Source organism: Scylla paramamosain, chromosome 18 (assembly GCF_035594125.1).
Source record: "Scylla paramamosain isolate STU-SP2022 chromosome 18, ASM3559412v1, whole genome shotgun sequence".
Lineage (NCBI taxonomy): Eukaryota > Metazoa > Arthropoda > Malacostraca > Decapoda > Portunidae > Scylla > Scylla paramamosain.
The window spans coordinates 1,678,640-1,702,286 of NC_087168.1; the positions used below are offsets into that span (position 1 = coordinate 1,678,640).

At 44.4% G+C, this 23,647-nt stretch overlaps 1 protein-coding gene across 4 annotated transcripts in view; it reads right to left on the reverse strand.

Moving 5' to 3' along the window:
- LOC135108979 (sodium- and chloride-dependent glycine transporter 1-like) overlaps nt 1–23,647 on the reverse strand; it is a 61,382-nt gene that overhangs the window by 35,783 nt on the left and 1,952 nt on the right. For 2 of the 4 annotated variants that reach the window (XM_064019898.1, XM_064019897.1), the window contains exons 2-3: nt 20,894–21,091; nt 9,667–9,801 (exon numbers count right to left, since the gene is read on the reverse strand). In XM_064019898.1, coding sequence (XP_063875968.1) covers nt 9,667–9,801; nt 20,894–21,074 — 316 coding nt within the window. In that variant the 5' untranslated portion in view covers nt 21,075–21,091. The remainder of the gene's footprint in view (nt 1–9,666; nt 9,802–20,893; nt 21,092–23,647) is intronic. The other 2 variants (XM_064019900.1, XM_064019899.1) reach the window with 2 other exon arrangements.

Here is a 23,647-nt window from a genome sequence, read left to right on the forward strand (position 1 = left end):
TAAACTGTGGAACTCCCTGCCTGCTTCTGTATTTCCACCTTCCTATGACTTGTATTCCTTCAAGAGGGAGGTTTCAAGACACTTATCCACCAATTTTTGACCACTGCTTTGACCCTTTTGTGGGACTGGCATTTCAGTGGGCATTTTTTTTATTGGATTTTTGTTGCCCTTGGCCGGTGTCCTCCCTACATAAAAAAAAAATTATATATATATATATATATATATATATATATATATATATATATATATATATATATATATATATATATATATATATATATATATATATATATATATATATATATATATATACAACACAAGGGGTCACTCACAGCCAGCCCTCTAAAGACAACTCTCTTCCTCCAAGCAAAACTACAAGCACCTAATAACACACACCCTTCACTCAAAAATTTGAAAATCATCCTGGCGACTCCTACACCAGCCTCGGAGTCCCCATCTGGGGAGGGGACCATAAATGTCCCCAGGTCGGACTGTCTTTCTGTCGACAACCATAAGTGTCTTGACACCCCCCCTCAACTTTTTCTTCATTAACTTCTGCAACATTTGCGGTCTAAGTTCTAATTTTCAATCTGTAGAACACCACCTCTCCTCTTCTAAACCCCATCTTCTTTTCCTCACCGAAACTCAGGTGTCTGAGGCAACTGACAGTAGCCCCTTTTCTGTTCCCTCCTACTTTCTCTATCCTCATTTTCGATCCAAAGCTGGATGTTCCGTTTATGTGCGCAATGATTTAACCTGCTCTCGTGCCCATGCTCTTGAATCTTCCGAGTTTTCCACCATCTGGCTACGAGTACAGAGTCACTCTCAAACTAAATTTATCTGTGCTGTATACCTTTCACTTAACTCCTCTGACTATAAGAAATTCTTTGACTACTTAACTTCCAAAGTGGAGCACATTCTGACCCTCTTTCCTTTTGCGGAGATCTCCATTCTAGGAGATTTCAATGTTCACCACCAGCTTTGGCTTTCCTCTCCCTTCACTGACCATCCTGGCGAATTAGCCTTCAACTCTGCTATCCTCCATGACCTAGAGCAACTGGTGCAACACCCTACTCGTATTCCTGACCGTCTTGGAGATACGCCCCACACTCCTGACCTTTTCCTGACCTCTAATCCTTCTGCTTATGCTGTCTCCCTTTCTTCTCCGTTGGGCTCCTCCGATCACAATCTCATATCTGTATCTTCTCCTATCGCTCCAATCTCTCCTCAGGATCCCCGTAAGCGAAGGTGCCTCTGGCGCTTTGCCTCTGCTAGTTGGGGGAACCTGAGGAGGTACTTTGCTGATTTTCCTTGGAATGACTACCGCTTCCGCGTCAGAGACCCGTCTTTGTGTGCTGAGCGCATAACAGAGCTGATAATGTCTGGCATGAAGGCGTATATTCCTCACTCTTTTTCTCGACCTAAAGCTTCTAAGCCTTGGTTTAACACACCTTGTTCTCCTGCTATACATGATAGAGAGGTGGCCCACAAAAGGTACTTAAGCCTTCCATCACCAGAATCTCATGCACTTTAAATTTCTGCCCGGAACCATACCAAGTCTGTTCTCTAACTAGCCAAAATCTCCATCATTAACAGAAAATGTCAAAACCTTTAAAGATTTAACTCCCCTCGTGACTTCTGGCATGTAGCCAAAAATATCTCCATTAACTTTCCTTCTTCTTCTTTCCCTCCTTTATTTCAACCAGATGGCACCACTGCTATCACATCTATTTCTAAAGCTGAAGTCTTCGCTCAAACCTTTGCTAAAAACTCTATCTTGGACGATTTTGGGCTTGTTCTTTTCTCTCTTCTACCCTCTAACTACTTCATGCTACCTATTAAAATTCTTCGCAATGATGTTTTTCATGCCTTTGCTGGCCTAAACCCTCGGAATGCTTATGGACCTGATGGGGTCCCTCCTATTGTTCTCCGAAACTGTACCTCCGTCCTTGCACCTTGCCTAGTCAAACTCTTTCAGTTCTGTCTCTCAACATCTACCTTTCCTTCTTGCTGGAAGTTTGCCTACATTCAGCCTGTTCCTAAAAAAGGGTGACCGTTCTAATTCCTCAAACTACCGTCCTATTGCTTTAATTTCCTGCCTATCTAAAGTTTTTTTTAATTTATCCTCAACAGGATGATTCTTAAACATCTATCACTTCACAACCTTCTATCTGATCGCCAGTATGGGTTCCGTCATGGCCGCTCCACTGGTGATCTTCTGGCTTTCCTTACTGAGTCTTGGTCATCCTCTTTTAGAGATTTTGTTGAAACTTTTGCTGTTGCCTTGGACATACCAAAAGTTTTTGATAGAGTCTGGTATAAAGCTTTGATTTCCAAACTACCCTCCTACGGCTTCTATCCTTCTCTCTGTAACTTCATCTCAAGTTTTCTTTCTGACCGTTCTATTGCTGTTGTGTAGACGGTCACTGTTCTTCTCCTAAATCTATTAACAGTGGTGTTCCTCAGGGTTCGGTCCTGTCACCCACTCTCTTCTTATTATTCATTAATGATCTTCTAAACCAAACTTCTTGTCCTATCCACTCCTACGCTGATGATACCACCTTGCACTTTTCCACGTCTTTTCATAGACGTCCAACCCTTCAGGAGGTAAACATTTCACGCAGGGAAGCCATAGAACACTTGACTTCTGATCTTTCTAAAATTTCTGATTGGGGCACAGCAAACTTGGTATTGTTCAGTGCCTCAAAAACTCTATTCTTCCGTCTATCAACTCGACACAACCTTTCAGACAACTATCCCCTCTTCTTCATTGACACTCAACTGTCCCCCTCTTCTATACTGAACATCCTTGGTCTGTCCTTTTCTTATAATCTGAACTGGAAACTTCACATCTCATCTCTAGCTAAAACAGCTTCTATGAAGTTAGGTGTTCTGAGACGTATCCGCCAGTTTTTCTCACCCCCCCAGCTGCTAACTCTGTACAAGGGCCTTATCCGTCCATGTATGGAGTATGCTTTACATGTCTGGGGGGTTCCACTCATACTGCTCTTCTAGACAGGGTGGAATCAAAAGCTTTTTGTCTCATCAATTCCTCTCCTCTAACTGGCTGTCTTCAGCCTCTCTCTCACCGCCGCAATGTTGCATATTTAGCTGTCTTCTACCGCTATTTTCATGCTACCTGCTCTTCTGATCCTGCTAACTGCATGCCTCCCCTCCTTCCGCGGCCTCGCTGCAGAAGACTTTCTTCTTTCTCTCACCCCTATTCTGTCCACCTCTCTAAAGCAAGAGTTAACCAGTATTCTCAATCATTCATCCCTTTCTCTGGTAAACTCTGGAACTCCCTGCTTGCTTCTGTATTTCCACCTTCGTATGACTTGAATTCCTTCAAGAGGGAGGTTTCAAGACACTTATCCATCCATTTTTGACCACTGCTTTGACCCCTTGGCCATTTCAGTGGGCAAAGCAAGTTTGACTTGCTTTGGCCATTTCAGTGGGCATTTTTTTTTTACTAGATTTTTTTTGCTCTTGGCCAGTGTCCTTCCTACATTAAAAAAAAAAAAAAAAAAAAGGAGGAACGTTATCGTACTTCACTAGGGATAGTGGATTATATATATATATATATATATATATATATATATATATATATATATATATATATATATATATATATATATATATATATATATATATATATATATATATATATATATATATATTACAAGCACGGGTGGAATTTGGTTGACTAGAGGTGTGTTGTACCCTTTCTTGTAGCATAAGGTTGTAAAATGAGTATGAAATAAAACTTGATCATTATTAAACTAAATATCCAGTGAAGCGAGCATAGCGCGTGTAACTTATCTAGGACAAAGTGATCCCGCTTGGGTTCAAGTAAGTATGCTGTAGTATAGTTAACATAACATATTCAAGCTAATGAGCAATAAGGCAAACCAAGTTGACAAAACATGCACAAATTAATGAGCAATAAGTTATGGTAACATGTACAAGCTAATAAGCAACAAAGTGAGTGTAACATGTACCAAATAATAAACAATAAAGGAAAACAAATATATACCCAAAATACAACACAAATAAGAAGGATTCCACTCATACCGCTCTTTTAAACAGAATGGAATCACAACCTTTTCTTCTCATCAACTCATCTCCTCTAACTGACTGTATTGAGCCTCTTTCTCATCGCCGCAATGTTGCATCTCTAGCTATCTTCTAACGCTATATTCATGCTAATTTATAAATTGTGGTTGGGGCTGTGGTGGTGTTGTTATTGGTGTCTTTGGGGATGATGTTGTGGTGTTACAGGTAAACTATGGTGATGGTGGTGATGTCCTGTGCGGTTTGAGGAGGTGAAATACAGGAATAGTTGTTTGGGGATGAGGTGGCGGCGTCTGGGGAAATTCCTGCAGCTGGGGAAAATAATCCAGTGGCCGGTGAAGGAGTAAAAGGGTTTTAATGCTTTGTGAAGTGACGGCAATGCCATATATTTGTATGTATAATCTTTAACCAACAAGGGAGGCGATAGTAGGCGATATAAGAGCCCGAAGTAAAGGGAAACGTATTGTAACTGAGTGTGGGAATTAGGGAATTGTTCCCTAATTTCCTTTAATGTGTGCTACTTCAATATATTTGTAAGTTAACATTATTATTAATATGTTCTGTTATTAACTAGAATAATTGTGTTTTCTGCCCCAACATTGATCTGCTATTGAGGCGATTTCTGGCGTGCTGTGCCAAGGTAAAGGTTTTGAGAGAGGGTTTGATAGCTGGCGATTTCGGATATGTCTGGTAGGTATTCGAGGCCTTTAAAAATTCAGACCTTTAAAACTTTCTGGGATCAGTGTACCGTCCACTTTCTTGGAGAGATAACCGGGATCGTGACAACACACACAAACACACAGACACACACGATGCTCGCCTCGCGACGTTAAAGTGATCATATCTCATGCCAGAGAGAGAGAGAGAGAGAGAGAGAGAGAGAGAGAGAGAGAGAGAGAGAGAGAGAGAGAGAGAGAGAGAGAGAATAGTGTGAATTTCCTTTAGATCACACACACACACACACACACACACGATGCTCGTCTCGCGACATAAGTGATCACATCTCTTGCCAGAGAGAGAGAGAGAGAGAGAGAGAGAGAGAGAGAGAGAGAGAGAGAGAGAGAGAGAGAGAGAGAGAGAGAGAAAGAAACACACACACACACACACACACACACACACACACACACACACACACACACACATACAATGCCCATCTCGCGACGTAGAAGTGATCATAGGCGTCTTCTTCAGTTCTCATAAGGGCTTTGATTTTTAGCTCCTCGGAGCTCCGCCCACTTGACCACTTAAAAACAGACCAGCCGAGTTGCCTGGCGTGCTGCCCAAGAAAAGTGTCCTGCAGTTCATTAGCTTTGTGTCTCACAGAGGCCGTAGTAGCCTTAACCACTCACTCCTTGAAATTTTGGTATTTAGAAGTGAATAGCTGGTCTTCCAGGCCTTGTGATATTTTGTCAGCTGAATAAAAAAAAATTAGTCATATAGGTACGATTCTTTGTTTTTTTCTGATGAAAGGAGAGACAGGGACATTGGTTATTCTTGTTTAATGGTTGTTACATTTAAAGAACAGGCATATAATAATATGCCTTTTAAGCCTGGTTAAGATATTCCGGGTCAAAATGATCCCTGCTGTTGGCCAACTATCACTATTAAAATTTTCTGCATGGTACTGTATATACGGCATTTATGAAATGAAATGTCAGAGTCTCTTTGCTGGTATTTTCACACTATTTCCGTGTTTTGGGTGCGTTTCATCTCCAAGGTATCCCTGTTTATTATCTTTGTCCAGACAGACTGCAAGTAGGTATTACAATATAATATAATATGATAATATAATAATAATAATAATATTAGCGATTATGGAGCAAGGGAAACTGTGATGTAGGTAGCACGTTTAACAGCTGTTAAGGTCACAGATCTTTCACAGAGGCGAAAGCAAGGTCCCTTACCCCGCTCCTCAGATTCCTCCATATTAAGGGAACGTTTTATTCCGTGTATCGCTTCTTCAGACTTGTCTTACTTAATCACCTGTGCATATACAAGCTACTCTGCAGAGTATTTTAGCGTGAATTGGTTGTATCAGTCATGACCTCACACTGCATTATGGCATTGTACCTGAACACAATGATATGTTGGAAGTTGTGGCGCAAGACAAGAAGGCCATTCAGACATCTTTACCTGCCCTGCTAGAATGCCGCACGTCGCTAGATGGCTTGGCTGTTCCACGCTCATTTTAAGTAAATGTTACTATTCAGTTAATTTGAAACAATTCACGCTACACAGTTTTGATAATGGTTTTCACTCATGACTGACTTGTATGCAGATAATTCTGTATGTTTGAGATTTTACTGAAAACAATACGCGTACATCGGCTCGTTTTCACCTAACATGTTTGCATTGCTGTCCGCGAGTGGCTCTCTTCCGCTCCGCCCCGCTGCCCACCCATTTCTCTCGTCGATTCTCGCAAGCTTCTTCGAAAGCTTACGGTCCGGGATAGTTGTAAGATTTTGAAGCTTCCAGGAAACCTGCGCAAAAGGAATGCGTCGTAAAATGCCTGTTTCGGAGGCGCTTGCGAAGAACTGAAGAAGTCGCCTCATCTCTCTTACCAGAGAGCGAGAGAGATATTACGTATGACCTTTGTCTCGATGTATGGTCCGTGATATCTCTTGTCGAGAGAGAGAGAGAGAGAGAGAGAGAGAGAGAGAGAGAGAGAGAGAGAGAGAGAGAGAGAGAGAGAGAGAGAGAGTATATCCTCGCGCGACATGGTAACACTGCAAGCCGCAAGAAAAATACACAACTGGCAGTAGTAACTCAGACCTGCCTGATACAGCCCAGCCAGCTGGGGACAACAAATCGAAACCACTGCCCAATCTTGTTACTACCATTTTTCCTGGAAACGTCTGTTGTGTTTCTTTCGATACTGTGGTTATTTGGCATAACTGCCATTAATAATTCACTACGTAGCACGATTTTGGTCTTTGATAAGCAAGAGTTGTTTTCCAACTCATTGCAAAACAATAGAAAATGTCAAATATTCCTGTCAAACTTTGCTTTTTTCTAGCCTAACCTAATATTACATAACCGGGGATCTTCGACCACTGAACGGCCCCTTAAGAAAACTAACTGAACTTAATCTTAAACCAGAAGGCTTCAGCCCACCCTTGGATCCCATCTGGAATACACTAAGCTAACTCGGAGAGAGGGGATGTCTTCGTCCTACCCTTGATTTCCCCTTTAAAGACATTAACCTAACTTAACCTAACCTAAACGTTTACCTTAATAGAAAGTGGAAGGTTCAGCATTCGATTGGTTTCGGCAAACAGTGGGTGATCTTAAGCAATGTACATCTAAGTCTTCTTGCTTATAGAACTGCACAATAAGATCCCAGTTATTGAATATGCATATATTGCACTCGGCTGCCATTGTAACACTTTGAGTACCCTTGCGGGTAGCCGGCAGACTGCCGCAGCCGCCACGTATACACGTGGTAATTGACTGAAAGTGATTGACGTATTGGCCAGAAGTAAAAGCCGTTCAATGACATTCTAATACATAAAAAAAAAAAAAAAAACAGCCCTCATTGGCTGAACGAAAGAGATACAAGTGAGAATACGCCATTCCATACCAGAAACCAATGTACTAACATACGCACTACCGACTGAACTAGCGCAGGGTTGAGAGAAAATTTTGTTAAATTCTGAAAACTCGTTTGAGAGTTGTCTATTATTTACACGACATGGTGTAACCATTATAAATGGTCTACAATTTGAATATCATAATAAGTGCAATTGGGTGTTGAACTACAATAGAACCTGGATTTTTCTAAACTCAGCAACCTCTGGATTATTCAGTCAGCTGAGCCTAAATTGCGTTTGTTCGTGTGCTTCTTTGCAGGCAGGGTAATAATGCGCTTGCTCCCCAGTCCTTGACGTACTATGAGGTGTGTGACGTCACGTCCTTTTCCGCCAGCAATTAATTACCTCTGTATTTCTGACTAATGCCAAGACAGTATGTTACCCTGTAGAGAGGAGGGAACCACTTTGAGGAGGAGCTGTTTGAACACGGCTGTTATCGTTCTTCGTCGTCAGCATATTATCCCATCTCTATAAAGGATCGCTGTTTTTGATGAGCCGCCTCCAATTTCCTCTGTCACATGGCTGCTATCATGACCGAATGAAATAAGTGCGAATACTGTTATTGAAATTCTACTATAAAATTTCATTTACTTAACGATTCGGCGATAGAATTTGCGTTCATACGGTTTCTTGCCACAATCTATGCTGTTTCTGGAATGTAATAGGCCTTGTAAGTACGAGTATATACCTGATGAGTTTAGATTGTGTCGGTTAGGTTAGATTAGTGGCCTTAATGGCGGGATTCACGGAAGCGAAGACGCCCGGTTAGGTTAGCTTAGGTTGGGTAAGTTTAGGTTAGCTTAGTGCCCTTGTAAGGGGTCATCCATGGAGGACGAAGCCCTCGCGGTTAGATTAGTTTAGGAAAGGTTAAGTTAGTGCCCTTAAGGGATGTCCAGGTAGGACAAAGACCCCATTTAGGTTAGTGTCCTTAAGCTGGGGTCCAGGGAGGGTGAAGCCCCACCGATTAGGTTAGGGCAGGTTAGGTAACGTTAGGTTAGTATTCTTAATGAGGATCCAGAAGGGGTGGAGCACCCCCGGATAGGCTAGATTTGGTTAGTGTTCTTAAGTAGGGATTTCAGCGGGGGCGAAGCTGTTTTCAGGGAATTTTCCTTAAAGTGACAGTTTTCCCTTACAGTTTATTTTGTCTGAAAGCCTATATTTCGCAATTTTCTTCCCTCTAAAAAAGAAAAAAAAAAGAAGAATATTCCACAAGAATATTCCAAGACTGTTTGAAGGGTTGGGAGTAGAGGGAGGAGGAGGAGACGAATTTATTATAACGAATTACCGTTTATAATGCAAAGTTTAATAAATTAAAGAGTAATTGAGGAAGTAGTGTAGTCTGCCACTGTGGTGATACGAACATTACGTTATAGTGTTACAGTAACTTTTGGTTAAATGTGGTGCCAGGTCAAGACGCGCAATGCATATCACCAGTGTTCCTGACATGGTTTGGTTATTGATGCAAGGATCTGCATCTGATTTATTGTGAGATTCGCATCAATTGGATAAGTACTAAATTGCATAGATATTGCTTTACAATTAACCATAGGCGAGAAGGTGTTTAATAATAAGTACATTTAGAGGTAGAAGTGTTTTTTTTCTTTATTTTTTCTTTTCTTTACATGCTCAATGTTCATAGGTTGGACACTAAAAAAGAAGTTTACTTCAACTGCTGTGTGATTCAACGCCTAGTAAACCAAGAGTAAGAGAGAGATTGTTTTTAGAGAGCAGGTTGCAACTCCTTTGTTGTGTTGCTGAGACATGAAAGATATAAAGATGTGACTTGGGACGGTCAATGACAGTCTTGCAGCACCATACCCCCCCGACTGTATTTATTGCCCTAGGAGTATTCCAAAGTCTAAACCAGGGTGACAGGTGTTTACTGCCTATTACTCATTTACAAGATCACCATAAAGTGAAGAGGATAAAATAAAATCCAAGACAGCAGCAACATTATCGAAGATGACTACTTCTTTCATAAAAGTACTTCCATTAAATGACTCACCGGAAAAGATGGGCGCCAGCTTGTAGAAAAGAACTGTGGGTCCCAGACTGACATACTGGCCGATGCTTAGCTCCATGAAAAAGACAGGGATTCCGGCCACGAAAAGCATCGTCAGGTAAGGGATCAGAAAGGCGGCTGAAAGCAAGAAGCTGGTATTAGAATTAATTAGTAGTTCTAAAACTTCAAATGGAAGCTTGTATGAGATAAAATGGTAAACCTGTCACTGTCTGCAGATAACAGCTCTCGTTGCAGATATTAAGAAATGATTCAGGCTAAAACTGAAAAGTTTGTTAATGTGGAGAAAAAAGAAAAGTAACATATTTGGTAGTCTAAATGTTGACATGCTGAATGATGTAACGTGACAAGTATTGAGGCAGCCAAACAGGCAGAGCCATGGAGGTAGAAATGAACAAATAATAAGAAAAATCTAATTTTTGCTGGGTATGAGAGAAATAAAGAGACAATGAGCATTGTCGTTGGAGATAAACATGAAATGATGAAGAGAAATATGATGCTTTTTTTTTTGCATGATGTAAGGTAAGGTCAGGGAGTTATTGATTGATCAGTTTAAAATTAATGCGGGATCATAATTATGCCGCTACTACAAAATGTTAAGAACAACTAAGACGGTAGGTTAATAAAATAAAAAAAAAAAAAAAAACTGTGGTATGGTGAAAATATATTAAAAATTAATAGAAATGCGAGTATATAGAAAGAAATGAGATTAGGCAACAAAAAGTAGTGCTACAAATTAAGAAGGTTGGCATTTGAATGTACAGGGTGTCCCAAAAAAAATGTACTCACTCTTTGACTGCCTAGTATTTTTTTTTTTTTCAGGTGCAAATAACCCTACATAATGACAAACATACAATTAACTTTTGAAGAAAGAAATATCGTCATAAAATGCTACTGAAAGAACGAAAACATCACGGAAGTGCACAGACAATTTAAAAGATAGTTTCACAGGGATCCACCAACGCAACACACCATTGCTCGAATCAGAGATAAGTTTGAAGCATTTGGAACTCTTCAAGACGCCCATAAGCAACGTCCTGGAAGATCTCGGACACCCACCAACCCCATCCCATAAGAGAAGAAGAATTGGTGGAAATGCTCCTCCGATCTGCAATGATGTCGCGAGATAGGAATCCCAAAATCAAGCATCCATCGCATGTTGACGCGAGGCCATTGGGAAAGTTACATCCCAACATTAATCCACGCTCTCAATGAAGATTATCCTGACCGGAGAGTTGAATTTTGTGAATGGTACTAAGACAAAAACGCGGAAAATGCAGAAAAAAAAAATGTATGGAGCCATGTAGCCATATTTAAGTTAAATGGTTCAATTAATCGACATAATTGCACCTATTGGGCTCTTCATAACCCGCATGCTGCTCTGGAACATCATTTGAACTTACCAAGAGTTGCAGTGTGGTGTGGGGCCTACGATGCCCAATGCTATATTAGCATTGAGCATCGTAGGCCCATTCTTTTTTTTACCAAACTCTCACTGGTGTCGTTTATTTAAACTTACTGCAGGAATCCGTCGGTGATGAAATGTTTGCTTAATACGCGATTTACCTCCAGCAAGCTGGAGCATCTCCCCACTACCAACGTGATGTGATGGCCTATCCCGATGCAACACATCCGAACAGATGGATTAGGCGAAGAGGTAGCGTTGAATTTCCTGTACGTTCCCCCTGACCTCACGGCAATGGATTTATTTATTTATTTTCTTATGGGGATATCTCAAAGATAAGGTTTACGCTGTAAAACCAAGGACAGTCGATAAATTGAAAGAAGAAATTGGAAAACAATGTCTCACAATTTCGAATGAAATGATCCGTAGTGTTGTTGGTGCGCGTTATCAACTGTGTTTGGAAAATTATGAAAACCAGTTTGAACATTTGCGAACAAACAGGAATAAGTAGACTAGATTACGGGGAGAAGACTAATGATGATTTCGATTTTTTTTTTTTTTGTATCTCTTGTATCTTTTTGTATCTTGTATCTATGTCAATAAACACCTAAATTAAAACGAAATATATATAAGAAATGACCAGTGAAATTTATTTCAGAACTCAGGACAGAACGTCTGGTGTTTTTCGTTTCATACTCAAGGCACTGACCGCACTGATCCATATATCTGACTTTCTCCGTTATGTGCCCTAGACACTCACCCCACTGACTCAGGTCCCGGACCCAACGTTGTTCGTTATGTGTTTTCCCCACTTGCTTCCAGATTCTCCAGGTGCAAGGTTAAAGTTCTTCCTATTTAGTAAAAACAGCCTCCTCCATTAACCTAAGGAGCTCATGTCCCGAGAATAGCCTTCTCTCCAAGTATCAGCGCGAAAATCCCGTCTCTATAGCGATAACAGAAGTATCGCTTCCGCATATCTTTCAGACTGAAACACTCTACCAGGAAGTGTGGTGCTGTACGGGGGACTAAGCAGTCATCACAGTATGATTATGGCGGTAGCACTTGCAATGACGCGCGCCAGCTCAGTTGGCTTGAGGAAGTAAAGTGCACCTCGCTGGCTCGCTCATCGCTCATGCAGACCAAAACATTGAGTGGACACACGGGAGCTCTCAGCTGTTCATTAAACTTTTAAAAGAGCATCCATGCCTGTGTTAAGTTAGAAATAAAAACTACAAGAACAAGGCAGTGAAAAATGCTAGAAATAAAAACTACAAGAACAAGGCAGTGAAAAATGCTAGAAATAAAAACTACAAGAACAAGTTAGTGAGGAATGCAAGTCGAGATGCAAATTCTTATATAATTCTTAAAATCATCGTGGCATTCTCTTTCAAGTTCAGAGAACATTTCTGTAAAACTTCCCCTTACACTCCGCCTGGAAATTCATTCCTTGCACCAAAGCTTCCAATTCCTTTTTTTTTTTTTCAACTCTGCAAATTGGTAATTATTATTATAATTATTATTATAATGATCATTATATTAATAATAATAATAATAATAATAATAATAATAATAATATTATCATTATTATTATTATTACTATTATTATTATTATTATTATTATTATCATTATTACTATTATTATTATTATTAATATTCCCCTTATACTACACCTGGAAATTCATTTCTTGCACCAAAGCTTCCAATTCCTTTTTTTTTTCAGCTCTGTACAAACTGATAATTATTATTATAATTATTATTATAATTATCATTATATTAATAATAATAATAATAATAATAATAATAATAATAATAATAATAATAATAATAATAATAATAATAATAATAATATTATTATTATTATTATTATTATTATTATTATTATTATTATTATTATTATTACTAGCATTATTATTACTATTAGCATACTCCATACATGGACAGATAAGGCCCTTTTTCAGAGTTAGCAGCTGGGGGGATGAGAAAAACTGGCAGAGACGTCTCAGAACACCTAACTTCATAGAAGCTGTTTTAGCTAGAGATGAGATGTGAAGTTTCTAGTTCAGATTATAAGTAAAGGACAGACTGAGGATGTTCAGCGTAGAAAAGGGGGACAGTTGAGTGTCATTGAAGAAGAGGGGATAGTTGTCTGGAAGGATGTGTCGAGTTGATAGATGGAGGAATTGAGTTTTTGAGGCATTGAACAATACCAAGTTTGCTCTGCCCCAATCAGAAATTTTAGAAAGATCAGAAGTCAGGCGTTCTGTGGCTTCCCTGCGTGATATGTTTACCTCCTGAATGGTTGGACGTCTATGAAAAGGCGTGGAAAAGTGCAGGGTGGTATCATCAGCGTAGGAGTGGATAGGACAAGAGGTTTGGTTTAGAAGATCATTAATGAATAATAAGAAGAGAGTGGGTGACAGGACAGAACCCTGAGGAACATCACTGTTAATAGATTTAGGAGAAGAACAGTGACCGTCTACCACAGCAGCAATAGAACGATCAGAAAGGAAACTTGAGATGAAGTTACAGAGAGAAGGATAAAAACCGTAGAAGGGTAGTTTGGAAATCAAAGCTTTGTGCCAGACTCTATCACAAGCTTTTGATATGTCCAATGCAACAGCAAAAGTTTCATCAAAATCTCTAAAAGAGGATGATCAAGACTCAGTAAGGAAAGCCAGAAGATCACCAGTAGACCGGCCTTGACGGAACCCATACTGGCGATCAGATAGAAGGTTGTGAAGTGATAGATGTTTAAGAATCTTCCTGTTGAGGATAGATTCAAGAACTTTAGATAGGCAGGAAATTAAAGCAATAGGACGGTAGTCTGAGAGATTAGAGCGGTCACCCTTTTAAGGAACAGGTTGAATGTAGGCAAACTTCCAGCAAGAAGGAAAGGTAGATGTTGACAGACAGAGCTGAAAGAGTTTGACTAGGCAAGGTGCAAGCACGGAGGCACAGTTTCGGAGAACAATAGGAGGGACCCCATCAGGTCCATAAGCCTTCCGAGGGTTTAGGCCAGCAAGGGCATGGAAAACATGTTTACGAAGAATTTTAATAGGTGGCATGAAGTAGTCAGAGGGTGGAGGAGAGAAAGGAACAAGCCCAGAATCGTCCAAGGTAGCGTTTTTAGCAAAGGTTTGAGCAACTAGTTCAGCTTTAGAAATAGATATCATAGCAGTGGTGCCATCTGGTTGAAATAGAGGAGGGAAAGAAGAAGAAGCAAAGTTATTGGAGATATTTTTGGCTAGATGCCAGAAATCATGAGGGGAGTTAGATCTTGAAAGGTTTTGACATTTTCTGTTAATAAAGGAGCTTTTAGCTAGTTGGAGAACAGACTTGGCAGAGGCAGAACTTGGTTCCGGGCAGAAATATAAAGTGCATGAGATTCTGGTGATGGAAGGCTTAAGTACCTTTTGTGGGCCACCTCTCTATCATGTATAGCACGAGAACAAGCTGTGTTAAACCAAGGTTTAGAAGGTTTAGGACGAGAAAAAGAGTGAGGAATGTATGCCTCCATGCCAGACACTATCACCTCTGTTATGCGTTTACCACACAAAGACGGATCTCTAACACGGAAGCAGTAGTCATTCCAAGGAAAATCAGCAAAATACCTCCTCAGGTCCCCCCAACTAGCAGAGGCAAAACGCCAGAGGCACCTTCGCTTAGGGGGATCCTGAGGAGGGATTGGAGTGATAGGACAAGGTAAAGATATGAGATTGTGATCGGAGGAGCCCAACGGAGAAGAAAGGGTGACAGCATAAGCAGAAGGATTAGAGGTCAGGAAAAGGTCAAGAATGTTGGGCGTATCTCCAAGACGGTCAGGAATACGAGTAGGGTGTTGCACCAATTGCTCTAGGTCATGGAGGATAGCAAAGCTGTAGGCTAGTTCACCAGGATGGTCAGTGAAGGGAGAGGAAAGCCAAAGCTGGTAGTGAACATTGAAGTCTCCAGGAATGGAGATCTCTGCAAAAGGGAAGAGGGTCAGAATGTGCTCCACTTTGGAAGTTAAGTATTCAAAGAATTTCTTATAGTCAGAGGAGTTAGGTGAGAGGTATACAGCACAGATAAATTTAGTATTTCTGTAGTCGTAGCCAGATGGTGGAAAACTCGGAAGATTCAAGAGCGTGGGCACGAGAGCAGGTTAAGTCATTGCGCACATAAACGCAGCATCCAGCTTTGGATCGAAAATGAGGATAGAGAAAGTAGGAGGGAACAGAAAAGGGGCTACTGTCAGTTGCCTCAGATACCTGAGTTTCAGTAAGGAAAAGAAGATGAGGTTTAGAAGAGTAGAGGTGGTGTTCTACAGATTGAAAATTAGATCTTAGACCGCGAATGTTGCAGAAGTTAATGAAGAAAAAGTTGAGGGGGATGTTAAGACACTTAGGGTCGTCAACAGAAAGACAGTCCGACCTGGGGACATTTATGGTCCCCTCCCCAGATTGGAACTCCGAGGCTGGTGTAGGAGTCGCCATGATGATTTTAAAATTTTTGAGTGAAGTGTGTGTGTGTTATTAGGTGCTTGTAGTTTTGTGTGGAGGAAGAGAGTTGTCTTTAGAGGGCAGGCTGTGACTGCCCCCTTGTGTTGTGAGACACAAAGGGAAACGTTCAGTGAGGTCACAGCTGGGTTTAATGATAAGTTCACAGCACAGTGCTTTAGACCTCACTGGGAGTAATTATCGTTTCGGCAGGTGTCTACTGTCTCCTCCTGTGTGTGTGTGTGTGTGTGTGTGTGTGTGTGTGTGTGTGTGTGTGTGTGTGTGTGTGTGTGTGTGCGCGCGCGCGCGCGTGCTGAATTAACATAGAGTCCTGAAAGGATTGGTCAGTGTTATATGCTGACCATTTAACGATATTTATATGCTTTCTTATCAAGAGAGAGAGAGAGAGAGAGAGAGAGAGAGAGAGAGAGAGAGAAGTCAGGTCGCGAGAGAGGAAGGACGTAGATTTACCAACGCTCCGTAATTATCGACTCATCTGTGCGGTGCAAAATCACATTCGGTCATGTTGCATACACCAGTGAACAGGTATACCGACGCGCAACGTGGTGCATTCTCATAGTGAGCGAAAGTGCTTTAACAGTGACGCATTATATCAAAACATGAGTGTGCTGTGACCTGACTGACCCACCAGGCCAGGCCACCACCCTGCTTCTAACACCTCCCTCCCCACATGGCCACTAACGTCACCCAGGAAGCATCCTCTCCTCACCAGAAGATTGCGTGGGCAGGCAAGTCTGGCTTTCCAGGGGCAACATACTGCTGTGTGTGTAGCCTCTCCTCCAGACTCAAGCCTGTGACAGCGTGTAGTCAGGAAGACTGCCCGAACCAGGCCTGTAAAGGGTGTCAAAGTGAGGGCCCATTTTGTTGTTCCAACACAGCGGAGCTGAGGCAAGCGCTAGGCATCTCACATCCCGTCACCCACGTGGTACCCGAGGCACCGGCCACTGAGGACGAGACACCGACCACCCAGGTCGACACGCCTGCCACCCCACCCGACCCTCCTACCCAGCAACCATCACCTGACAACGAAGACACTGCCATCAGGGAAGAGCTACTAACAAACCCTCCTGAAGCCCTGGTAGACATCATCTTGAGACAGAGGAACGAAATTTTCTCTCTCAAGAGCACTGTTGAAGCCTACCAACAACACAGCTCGAGGGTGCAGCAGCAGAGAGCAGCGTTAGAAGCAGCACTCAGCGCTATTGACGGCCTCTCTCAGGTAAAACAACTAGCTCCCTCCCCAGTCCCTTCTACCCAAGCTTGTAGTGCCCTGCCGAGCAAGATAGACAGTGACTGGCGGGAAGTGTGTGTCTCACACCCACGTTGGGCTGGCTGGTGGGAGTCAGGTAAAGCAAGACTGCTACGGAAGGTGACTCACGATATATCACCTCCACTCAACACACCTGACCTCACCCACACCCAGCAACCACCACCACCACCACCAACACAGCGCTCCCAGCCCTCTTCCCCCTCCGCCACCACCACCACCACCACCGCTACCGCTGGCCGCGCCAACCCTCCTCCCCGTCGCCAGGCCGTCACCAACGCCTCCACCACCACCGAGTCAGCCTCCTCCACAGCTGGGCCGCTACACTCCACCACCAGACAGAACACCAACAGACGACAGGGAAGTGCAAACCAAAGGTCGCCGCCTTTCTGTGGCCGCTGCCGGCAGCGAGGCCACACGGCAGGACGCTGCTCTGTAGTGGTATGTGACTACTGCGGCTGCAGAGGACACCACGTAGACCAGTGCCGAACACGCCAGGCTGAGGAGTCAAGGAGGCTTGAGTGCACGTACTGTCTCAGACGCGGCCACGAGGAAAGCCGCTGCTACACTCGGGCCAGCGAGGCACGTCAGGAGCGACTCATTAGAGCCATTCTGACAGAGCGTCACCAGCCCGCCACTCCCCCCCCCCCCCCAGCGTGCACATCACATTACCGGTCCAACCTGACCGCCGTGGGCGCCGCCACACACCCTGCCTGGACACAGCCTCCCCCCCCCCAACCCCGCTCCGCTACTGGTACGCTAAGAAGAATGGCCGCCGCCGCCGCCACCACCTCCGCCTCCACCCTCACAGTCCTGTCTGCCAACGCTCGTGGCTTCAGGACCAACGTTGGAGAGCTGACACACACCGCCCTCGTGAAACACGCCGACGTACTGGTGGCAGTGGAGACCTTCCTGGATGACAGCTGTGTTACCACCTGCGACAGGATTACCGGCTACTCCCACTGGATGAGGCGTGACCGGCAGGGTGGGCAGGGAGGTGGCTTAGCCGTGTGTCATCGCGAGGGTCTCCACATGGACGCCCTGGCAGTCAACACACCGGACGTGATGGAGATGATGTTTTTCCGTATCATACTTGCTGACAGGGGCGCCCTGCTGCTGTGTGCCATGTACCGACCTCAGTGGCAGGGAAGCGAGCCGCTCAACTACCTCACCAACAACCTGGACGACATCATGGCGGCTCACAACTGTCAGAACGTTGTGATTGTGGGCGACCTCAACCACAACATTGTCTTGAGGGCATTTACTGAGCTGACAGTGGTGCAGGGACTTCACAACCATGTTGACTTCCCTACACGACAGCGTGGAGGATCTCTGGACCCTGTGCTAGTAGACCTGGCAGGTGACTGTGTACAGTGCCTCCCACTGGACTTCGTGGGCACCTCTGATCACCTTGCCGTCCTCTCCACCATTAACCTCGCCCCAGCCCGTGAGGAGGAGCACCACAGGACCATCTGGCTGTGGGACCGCGCCGACTGGGAAGCTGTGAGATGTGCCCTTGGGGAGATTTCCTGGGACACGGTGCTCACCGGCGAGCCGCACAACGACGTCAACACCCTCACCAACATCCTGCAGGACATACAGCAGCAACACGTGCTGCACAGGACCTATGCAACGAGTCCAAAGGACCAGCCTTGGTTCGGATATCGCTGTCGTGCTGCTGCTGAACGCAAGTACAGCGCGTGACAGCGCTACAAGAGGCGGCCCACCCAGCGGAACAAGGCCTTGCACCGAGCTGCGTGCAAAGCAATGACGCTAGCAGCGAAATGGGCCAAAGCAAGATGGGAGGACAACAGCAAGAGGATGTTGTCTTCCAACCAGCTGGACCCAAAGCGATGGTGGAGCTTGGTGAAGGAGAAGCAGGGCGTCACTTCCCACGAACGTGTCCCGGCTCTCACTAAGCCGTGTGGGAACCTGGCCGTCACCAGCCAGGAGAAGGCAGAGCTGCTTGCTCAGGTGTTCAGTGAGAAGATGAGGACGCCAGAACCTGACAGAGCCACCACCTCTCCCACGCCTTGCTGCCTCAAGCATAGAGAGCGTGGTCATCACGGAGGCCGCTGTTAGGGGGCACCTGAAGGAGGTCAACGTCAGGAAGGCCTCGGGTCCTGACGGAGTAAGCCCTCACCTCCTCAAACACTGCGCGGATGAGCTCCCCACGCCTCTCGTGTTGATCTTCCGCCAGTGTCTGGTGTCCAGGGTGTGGCCGTCTCAGTGGAAAGAGGCAAGGGTCACACCCGTCCATAAGAAGGAGAAGTCGGAGCCGAACAACTACCGTCCCATCTCTCTCCTGCCGGTGATCAGCAAGATCTTCGAGAGGGTCATCGGAGAGCAGGTGACGAGGTTCCTGGACGAGCACCACCTTCACTCACCCAGGCAGTTCGGCTTCAGGAAAGGACGCTCCACCTCAGATTTGCTCCTTCTTCTCTCCAAATCCTGGCACGACGCCCTGGATGTCGGCCGGCCATCATTAGTGATTGCCCTGGACATCGCCGGGGCCTTCGACACTGTGTGCCATCGGGGACTTCTGGCAAAGTTGGAGCAGCTGGGCATCACCGGGGACCTGCTGCACCTGCCCTCCAGCTACCTGACGGACAGGAGTCTCCGTGTTGTGGTTAACGGCCACACCTCTGCCAGCTTTCCTGTAGAGGCCTCTGTTCCACAGGGGTCAGTTCTGGGACCTATACTGTGGAACATTTACTTCAATGAACTCCTGCAGAGTGTTCTTTCAGCCAGTGCGTACGCAGACGACTGCACCCTCTCTTTGACCTACGAGAGAGGGGAGGCGCAGGCCGCAGTGCAGTCTGCCAACGCACTGCTCTCAGACATCATGGCCTGGGGCGACCGGTGGCAAGTCAAGTTTGCCCCCGAAAAGACTCAGGCCATGGTGGTATCCCGCTCTCACGAGGACGCGCGTGAGGTGCGTGGAAGGCTGAAGATGGGAGAGAACAACAACAACATCATCCCTCTACAGGACAGCGTAAACATCCTTGGCGTGGAGGTGGACTCGCCTTTACTCTTCGACCGTCACCTCGAGGACGTGGCCCGAAAAGCTTCTCAGAAGGTGACACTGTTGAGGCGTCTGAGGCATCTCCTTGACTCTGATGGCCTCCTGACCCTGTACAAGGCTCAGGTCAGGCCCATCATGGAGTACGCGCCGCTCACGTGGATGTCCAGTGCCCGATGTCATCTCAACTTGCTGGACAAAGTGCAAAGGAGGGCAGAGCGCCTCATCAGTGGCGCAAGACAGACGCAGCCTCGCCAGCAACCATGGCGGCAGGGACAACAGCAGCAGCAGCAGCAGATACAGGAGGATGGGCCGGTGCTGAGGGACACTCTGGATCATCGCCGGAAAGTTGCAGCGCTGACAGTGCTTCATAAGGTGCAGATCCAGAATGTTCCTCACCTAGCAGACCTGAAGGCTACCTGGAGGAGATCTGAGCGCAATACGAGAAGGGTATTGAGCAACGATCTCCTCTTGGAGGTGCCAGGGTCTCGCTCCAGCACCCACCAACGGGCCTTCTCCTCCGCCACTGTAGTGTGGTGGAACACCCTCACGGCTGTGGTGGACGTACGACGTCTGTCCACACAGCAGATGAAAGTGTCCACACACAAGTGGTTACGGCTTCAGACTCTCAACCCTCCATAAGAAAAACACAAAAATATGGTTGTGTCTGACCTCCGGTGAACTTGGCATATAGATGCATATGACCTCTAATGCTTTAAAATAGTTATACACGACAAAGATAACTTTAGCAGAGGCCACAATGAACATGTGTGTTTAATAGTTTAAATAAAAAACAGAGAGAGAGAGAGAGAGAGAGAGAGAGAGAGAGAGAGAGAGAGAGAGAGAGATATTAAAGAAATACAAGTCAGGATCAAAATGGGAGAAAAATACTGACGTTTCAGTTAGTTTTCAAGCCTGAATTGCCCCATTGCTGACTTATAGTCAACTATTCTTGGAAAACGGAGTACTCAACAACTACAACAGCATCTTCCTTTCCTGATCTCTTCTCTAAGCTTACTTACCTCCTCCATTTTTGTAACACAGGTAAGGAAACCTCCATACGTTGCCGAATCCGATGGCGTATCCTAGACAATAAAAGAAGAATTGAAAGGGATTCTTCCAGTTTTCCCTTTCAACTCCACCTTTGGTTTCCTCATTTGCAACCGGGGAGCTTATATTCAATATTTTCTTGTCCACTGCCATGTCTGGTGCAGGGCTACCTGTAAAAGAACCATAGATTACTTGACACTACAAACATGATTTTATTATGGAAGCAGATTTGTCTTTACACTCACGAAATAAAAAGGAATGCAAAGTATCTGCATGAAAAGGACTGTCATATGCAAAAAAAAACCATCTTAATAAAGGTAATCTTTTATGAAATGCACATGTACCTAACTGGTCACAATTAACAGTATGCAGGGAATACAACAGTGGTGCGTTGGAGGAAAAAACGGCTTTAGTAGAGGTGGTGATGGTACGAGCCAGGGTATTTTTTTTTTTTTCATGTAGGAAGGACACACTGGCCAAGGGCAACAAAAATCTAATAAAAAAAATATGCCCACTGAAATGCCAGTCCCATAAAAGGCTCAAAGCAGTGGTCAAAAATTGATGAATAAGTGTCTTGAAACCTCCCTCTAGAAGGAATTCAAGTCATAGGAAGGTGGAAATACAGAAGCAGGCAGGGAGTTCCACAGTTTACCAGAGAAATGGATGAATGATTGAGAATACTGGTTAACTCTTGCGTTAGAAAGGTGGACAGAATAGGGGTGAGAGAAAGAAGAAAGTCTTGTGCAGCGAGGCCGCGGGAGGAGGGGAGGCATGCAGTTAGCAAGATCAGAAGAGCAGTTAGCATGAAAATAGCGGTAGAAGACAGCTAGATGTGCAACATTGCTGCGGTGAGAGAGAGGCAGTCAGTTAGAGGAGAGGAGTTGATGAGACGAAAAGTTTTTGATTCCACCCTGTCTAGAAGAGCAGTATGAGTGGAACCCCCCCAGACATGTGAAGCATACTCAATACATGGACGGATAAGGCCCTTGTACAGAGTTAGCAGCCTGGGGGGGTGAGAAAAACTGGCGGAGACGTCTCAGAACACCTAACTTCATAGAAGCTGTTTTAGCTAGAGATGAGATGTGAAGTTTCCAGTTCAGATTATAAGTAAAGGACAGACCGAGGATGTTCAGTGTAGAAGAGGGGGACAGTTGAGTGTCACTGAAGAAGAGGGGATAGTTGTCTGAAAGGTTGTGTTGAGCTGACAGATGGGGGAATTGAGTTTTTGAGGCATTGAACAATGCCAAGTTTGCTCTGCCCCAATCAGAAATTTTAGAAAGATCAGAAGTCAAGAGTTCTGTGGTTTCCCTGCGTGATATGTTTACCTCCTGAAGGGTTGGACGTCTATGAAAAGACGTGGAAAAGTGCAGGGTTGTATCATCAGCGTAGGAGTGGATAGGACAAGAAGTTTGGTTTAGAAGATCATTAATGAATAATAAGAAGAGAGTGGGTGACAGGACAGAACCCTGAGGAACACCACTGTTAATAGATTTAGGAAAAGAACAGTGACCGTCTACCACAGCAGCAATAGAACGGTCAGAAAGGAAACTTGAGATAAAGTTACAGAATGAAGGATAGAAGCCATAGGAGGGTAGTTTGGAAATCAAAGTTTTGTGCCAGACTCTATCAAAATCTTTTGATATGTCCAAGGCAACAGCAAAAGTTTCACCAAAATCTCTAAAGGAGGATGACCAAGACTCAGTAAGGAAAGCCAGAAGATCACCAATAGAGCAGCCTTGACGTAACCCATATTAGCGATTAGATAGAAGGTTGTGAAGTGATATATGTTTAAAAATCTTCCTGTTGAGAATAGATTCAAAAAATTTAGATAGGCAGGAAATTAAAGCAATATGACGGTGAGGGATTAGAACGGTCACCCTTTTTAGGAACAGGTTGAATGTAGGCAAACTTCCAGCAAGAAGGAAAGGTAGATGTTGACAGACAGAGCTGAAAGAATTTGACTAGGCAAGGTGCAAGCACGGAGGCACAGTTTCGGAGAACAATAGGAGGGACCCCATCAGGTCTATAAGCCTTCCGAGGGTTTAGGCCAGCAAGGGCATGGAAAACATCATTGCGAAGAATTTTAATAGGTGGCAGGAAGTAGTCAGAGGGTGGAGGAGAGGGAGGAACAAGCCCAGAATCATCCAAGGTAGAGTTTTTAGCAAAGGTTTGAGCGAAGAGTTCAGCTTTAGAAATAAATTTGATAGCAATGGTGCCATCTGGTTGCAATAGAGGAGGGAAAGAAGGAGAAGCAAAGTTGTTAGAGATATTATTTTGCTAGATGCCAGAAGTCACGAGGAGAGTTAGATCTTGAAAGGATTTGACACTTTCTGTTAATGAAGGAGTTTTTGGCTAGTTGGAGAACAGACTTGGCATGGTTTCGGGCAGAAATATAAAGTGCATGAGATTCTGGTGATGGAAGGCTTAAGTACCTTTTGTGGGCCACCTCTCTATCATGTATAGCACGAGAACAAGCTGTGTTAAATCAAGGTTTAGAAGGTTTAGGTCGAGAAAAAAAGTGAGGAATGTACGCCTCCATGGCAGAAACTATCACCTCCGTTATTCGCTCAGCACACAAAGACGGGTCTCTGACACGGAAGGAGTAGTGATTCCAAGGAAAATCAGGAAAATACCTCCTTAGGTCCCCCCAACTAGCAGAGGCAAAACGCCAGAGGCACCTTCGCTTAGGGGGATCCTGAGGAGGGATTGGAGCGATAGGACAAGAC